The sequence below is a fragment of the Choristoneura fumiferana genome, chromosome 7 (assembly GCF_025370935.1).
Source record: "Choristoneura fumiferana chromosome 7, NRCan_CFum_1, whole genome shotgun sequence".
NCBI classification, from domain to species: domain Eukaryota; kingdom Metazoa; phylum Arthropoda; class Insecta; order Lepidoptera; family Tortricidae; genus Choristoneura; species Choristoneura fumiferana.
In genome coordinates this window covers 7191567-7197889 of record NC_133478.1, presented here as the reverse complement: position 1 = coordinate 7197889, position 6323 = coordinate 7191567, and the positions used below count along the sequence as shown (strand labels likewise).

The window sequence follows — 6323 nt, the reverse complement described above, 5'->3', positions numbered from 1 at the left end:
TTTTCTTGCTTTCAGTTTTTTTTAAGGCAGTCGGTTTTTTTTTTAATTTAATGTTTTTTTATTTAATATCTTTAGCGCTGACAAAAAATGTAAGGCTGAAATGTAAATAAAACAAATCTGATAAAGCAGCACTTTAGATATTATTCTATTAGTCTATTCTATTAGTCTACTTAGACTGCGATGGGTTTAGGAATGAACTGTCAGTTATTGCCCGCCCGCGACTTCGTCTGCAGTAAATATTTTTCCCAAAAATGTCCGTAAAAGTTGACATTATTCTTTACATATCAGAAGGTGAAATGCATATGATACGAGTATGATAGTTTATGGTCAGCAAAAAATTAAAAAGTTATAGGATTGCTGACTCGCTATTTCGACAGTAATGTCATTATTGTCGAGCCTCAAACCAGGAGTAGACCTATAGTCGTCTACTTTAACTACATACTTATAATTGGGCTTCAATCACTCCTGCTGGCTCGTGCTGGGGTACCGACTTCAGACTGGTAGAAAATTATTTTCATGGATTTTTGTAGTCGGTATTTTTTTTTGTTATATATTTTTTTCACGCTTTTTAGTGTAAATACTTAATCAAAGATGCATTAGTTTAATGTTAACTGCTCGGCACCTTTTACGAAAGATTGCTTTTCTGATGCAGAGACGTACATTATTGATGAGTCCTGGTGCTTCACCACCCGTTCCATTTCACCATATGCATTACGACGAGCATAAATTGCTTAGCATCTGTGTTAAAGTAATTGAAATTCAACCCGTTAGTTAAGTACTTACTTGTTATTGAGTAGTAGCTCTGTTGGTCAAATGTAGTCTTCATCATCAGTTCCACTTCACCAAATGATTATTTCAAAAAAAAATGCACGAGCTACTACAAAATACATTCAAATTACCATAGGTGTCCCTACAATATTTAAAGAGGTCCCTCGATTTCCTTCGGACCCAATCATCAGATCCTAATTTTGTACTTATGGGACCTAAAATGAGAAGCCAAATGAAATGAAATGCTGGGATGAAGGCATATCTATATGAACGAAAAAAAATTTTTTCAAACCGGTTCATAAGACGAGTTCTGAGGTAACAAACATAAAAAAATACAACCGAATTTTTTATAACGTCCTCCTTTTTTTTGAAGTCGCTTAAAACAAATAGTGAATAGGTGAAAAGGCGATGCACGAAAATAAAATTGCGCACAAACGCAGGAAAAAACAGTGAGCTGCAATTAACATTAAATAAGGTAATTTAATATCAGACCTTTTATTTAAAGAAGGAAACAAGTATGTAGGTGCGCCTACTTACTTGACAAGAAATAGTGATATCCCATATCATCAACATAAATGTGAAAGAATTCCAAGTTCTTAAACGATTTCGCCAATAAAAGAAGTGAGATCTAACTGGAAACAACTTCGATCAACAATACGTACTAGATGGAACATGACAGCTCTGAAAACGGTCAGAGAAATAAGAGCACAATAGTACATTGTGTCTTAAGGGCGGTAAATAAGGAATTACGAACGAGAGTCTATTAGAAGCCCGAAGTCGAAGACTGAGGGCTTTAATGAGTCGATGTTCGTAATTTTAGTACCGCCCGTGCGACTTACAATGTTTTTCATCACATTTGCGAGTAAAATTGTATATTTCTCAAAGAAAAAATATAATTCTTGCAAATATTGGCGATATCTTAGGCTGCGCTCTTGGCAGCGCGGCCCTCTACCTCCCTCCCGCAACGTGCGTGTGCATGTGGTCCATGTAGTGCTGCAGCAGCGCGCGCACGGGCACGCGGCACGGCGCAGCGCCATCAGTACGGGCACTGACTCATTTACCGACCTTGGGCTTCCTGGCAAGAAAATGTGTACGCGCAATGACTCATTTACCGACCACGGGTTTCATGACAAGCACATTAAGGTCGAGGGTTTTATTTGGGGGGTTGCAACTAAGGTAGCCTGCATGTTACGACACTGTTTACGAGCAAGTGTGACGAAAAATAATTTGTTTATCATCATCCGGAAGATGTCCACAACTGAACAAATGCCTTCCCCTTACCCTTACCTTTTCTTCCCTAACGGTTATCTGTTCTTCGAGCGATGGTGCCCGCACATTACATGCATATTTTTTCAAGCTATGTCGGTGACTTTAGTTCTTTCCTATGTTTTATTATTTGTTAATTGATAATTTGACTTGGCAAGTTTCCAATCTGACACCAATAGCACAATGCCATTTACCAAATATCTACTACTTAGGTAGGTACCTATGTACATTTGAGCCATTTAATTCCTGACCCACCGTAGAACGGTATCACAGTGTGTCACAATCAGTTCATTGTGACACTCCCTTGTCAAGTAACACAATGACACTTTGATTTTTTGTAGGAAAAGGTTCCAGAGTGGATCACGATTCATTAGTTCGATAGGTTTATATGAATTTTATTTACGTCAGATTTTTATTAGATTTTGTGATGACTGAATGGCCCCGTGGTTAGAGAACCTGACTGACTACGATGTTTGAGGTCCCGGGTTCGACCTCTCCCATAGAGTTTCACAACGGTTTGTCCTCCGATGCCCGCAAACTGATTACTGTGACCTTTAACAGATCGTCCATCTTGTTGTCCAGTTCACGGTCGCCAACTTGCTACCCCATTCCTAACTGAACGCTGCTCTCATCCACTCAAAGGTTAAAGGAATAAGTTCACCTTTCTACAAGTATCTCAATATTCATCAATTGAGTTTTAGAATTTGAGTGTACTTGTCTCTTAGCAAAATAAGAGTACTCAACTCATCTACAACTAATTTTACAGGATGTATGTAAAATATTATTCGACGGCTTCACATCATTATTTGTTTGATTTTGTATTCTACTTATATCATTTTGTAACCGTTCTTTTTTCTTTTTTGTCATGATGAGTTGGCTGAATAAACGTAGATAATTCTACCTACCTACCTACATGTCTACAATACTAACAAAATGATCTGAGCTAAACAACAATAAATTGGTATACTTAGTTCACTTAGTCAACTTATAATGTAGCTCTATCTTAAACGATTACGATGGCGATTACGCAACCAAGTAGGTCGGTATCCAGTTTCTGCATTTTATAGGCATTTAATTTTAGTAGAAGTGACGATCTAAGAGATGAGCGATAAACATCTTAAGTTTACATATTTAAATTTAAACATACTGCGGACTTTCTCTCAAGTTTCTTAGAAAATATAATCTTAACGAAACTCGCAGTTAGGGGCTGTTTCACCATCCATTGATTAGTGTTAATGCCATCTCTATTTGTTTTGTCCGAATAGAAGGAGACGGCATCACATATAACCGTCGGTTAACGCTAATCAATGGATGGTGAAACAGCCCCTAAATTTATCTAAAAAAACAAAGGAATCCGAAACCGAAATATGTATACATTTTTGTGTACCATGTCAAAGCTGTCTTATTAATTTCGTTAACTTTTATGTCAAATTAACAAATGAATTTATAATTTTCGGTTAGTTATTGAAAGTTGAGTTTTTATTGATTTCGAAAGTCCTTTTTGTAAAACTGTGGAATATCTAAATAATTAGCTACTTATGTTTGCATAGTCTAAATCAACGCGGCAAAAAAGGATGGCTCATCCAATAAAAACAAGTACTTACAAAGGCAAAAGTCTGTGAGTGTGCCTGTGTTTATGTCTGTATATGCTTACAGCATATGCATTATGTCCTTTTAGAACAGGAGAGACCCATTTCTTCCCATTGGTGTCGTAAAATGCAACCGAGGGATCTGATATGATAGTGGGCAGTAGCACTCTCTATTATTAACTTTCGACGAATTCGGAAATCCATCTCTTCGGTGTGGAAGGCAAGGGGAAAATCACCACACTATTTTTTTCCAAGACAGTCGTCATATGTCGTTAATTTTCAATCGACGACCACGGCTTCTTTGTCAAAGAGTGTAGCAAATTCACGCTTTAACGGCTAGACAGTTTTTAATGAAAAGCGCAGACATAGTTTATAACTGGATAAACATATATTTGCATACAATTTATTGTATCCCGGAAAATTTTACTGTTGCGGTATAAATTAATTCTTCAGCTAGTGAATATGTAAAAAAGTCCAATACAAGTATGTATTAGTCTAGAAATTACATCTTATATGAAGTAACTGATATATGTATTAAAAGAGTGATCAGTGCTTAATTAAAATGCTTCATTAGAGATAAACGGAGTGTTATTATATATCTAACGCTGGCGAAATAAAAAAATAACACATAATCTCTAACGTCTCTTTGCTGGTAGCTTGGCATATACTATACTCATGAATATTCTTGGTTTTTGCTGTAGGTTGGTACATATAATTTAATTTGATAAATTATAATTCGAATCTGTAACTTTTATGGAATCTTTAACTAAAATTCTATATTTAACTATATTTGCAATGGAATGGGGAAAGGGGGTAAAATCAGAGCCCATTTTATAAGATAAATAGTAATTGATTATTTTGATATTCTTCAGAACAACGTGTATTAGATAATAATATTTTATTATGTACAGCTAAACTCTAAAAATATTTACAAAAGTATTGACTATTTGGTATGATCACATCTATTACGTTCTATGGTTGGCTTTATTCACCAGCAACACTTCTTCTTCTTGTAGTGGGTGACGTGCTTGATGATATGGATTGGGTATGGCTTCCAGATGGCAACAGGCACGTGTACGTGCTTTTCTATGGGTACGTGGACCTTCCTGATCACCTCATAAGGTCTGTCAACGGGGACTTTCACTTTTCTGATCACCTCGAACGGCACTTGTTTGACGACTTCATAAGGCACTCTCCTCTCTACCTCAACGTTCTGCGTTTGATACACTGTGTATGGCACTTGTCTAGGCACCTCGACTTGCACTGGGTAAGGTTGAGGGACTGGTACTCTGACTTCCTGGCGAACGGGCACAGGGACAGGCTGCGGCACGGCCACTTGAACGTGGCGGACCACATCAATAGGGACGCGGCGGACAATGTTCTGCACGACTTGCTCAAGCTCGTATCTTGTCGCCGAGGTAATGGGACGGCCAACTTGTACACTCGTTCCAATCACTCGCGGTTGGCCGAGGTTGGTGGATCCCGTCGACACTGGCGCTGTTGGGGGCCTGGTCTCATCTAAGATCAAACTGCCCTCGCTGTAACCGTTTCCACTCGGAGGACTATAGACAGGCTGTGGAGCAGGAGGAAGAGTCTCTCCCAAGTTTAAACTACCGGAAGATATCGGCGTACCGTAGGATGTTGAAGGTGGCCCATATGATGAAGAAGGCGCTCCGTATGAAGCCGATGGAGCTGTTAAGGCTGACGAGGCATATGAATCGTGATTATTATAATTAAGAGGAGCTCCTCCTCTGCTTCCGTAAATTAATGCTGTGCAGAAGATAATTCTAATCTGAAACAATAAAAAAATCTTGATAAGTAAAATGTTTCATTGTTTAGAAGATAATTTTTAAGTAGCATTTAAGTGGCATTTCATCAACTTACAATAAACGCCATGGCTGTTAGCTAAACGCTTTAAAAGCCAGCCTAAATTTAGGCTGTTGCCTCTTCTAAGTTTCGGTGGTTTGTGATGTGATAACGCAACAGTCCTCATATTTATACAAGTTGAAGTTAACGCCGGCGATGCGACACCCATGAATAAATTAATTTGTCGGAAATCGAATATCCGATACGTCACATTAGGTGGCTTGGAAACTGTAGTAATATGTTAATCCATGGACTCAATAGGGTCACTGTTTCCAAAGGTTATGCAAGTGACTTGATTTAAACATGTCGCAGACTGCAGGTCGACCGATGATGCCGTCTTCTTTTTAGGGAGTGGAAGATTTACAGAATTCGTAATCGGATTGAAATGATAAATGCGGTATCATAACTTTAATGTACAAATTCTTACGAGAATCATTTATATTTTTACACTTACTTAAACGCAATGTTCCTTTAATAAACTTCCTTCCTTATAATTTTGCTGTCAGTAAAATTAAAAAAAAAGCTGTGTAAGTGGACTTTGCGCTTCTGAAAAACGTGTTAACATGTTAAGAGCGATTTTTTTTATTTGAACAAAATAAGCATATATATTCACTCATAAACAACAGTGAAATAAACACCAAAAGGACTTAAATATGACTTATAGCTTTTGAGATTTTGTGCGGATAACACACACCAACATAGATACGTACTTTTGTGGAATTTGGCACACATGTTTAGAAGCTGGTATAGACTATATAACATACGTACGGGTTGAGTTGATAACTCTCTTTTTTAACTCGGTTAACTAAATAAAAAAGGTAAATAGAACATGCC

The 6323-nt window shown here is 37.5% G+C and overlaps 1 protein-coding gene across 1 annotated transcript; it reads right to left on the bottom strand.

Annotated features, from left to right (window-relative positions):
• Window positions 1–4452: 4452 nt before the first annotated feature.
• On the bottom strand, window positions 4453–5594 carry LOC141429593 (uncharacterized). The gene is made up of 2 exons (XM_074089979.1): window positions 5508–5594; window positions 4453–5415 (listed from the first exon to the last, which is right to left on the bottom strand). The coding sequence occupies exons 1-2, from the start codon at window positions 5517–5519 to the stop codon at window positions 4612–4614; spliced, it is 816 nt and encodes a 271-aa protein (XP_073946080.1). The 5' UTR covers window positions 5520–5594; the 3' UTR covers window positions 4453–4611.
• Window positions 5595–6323: the final 729 nt, after the last annotated feature.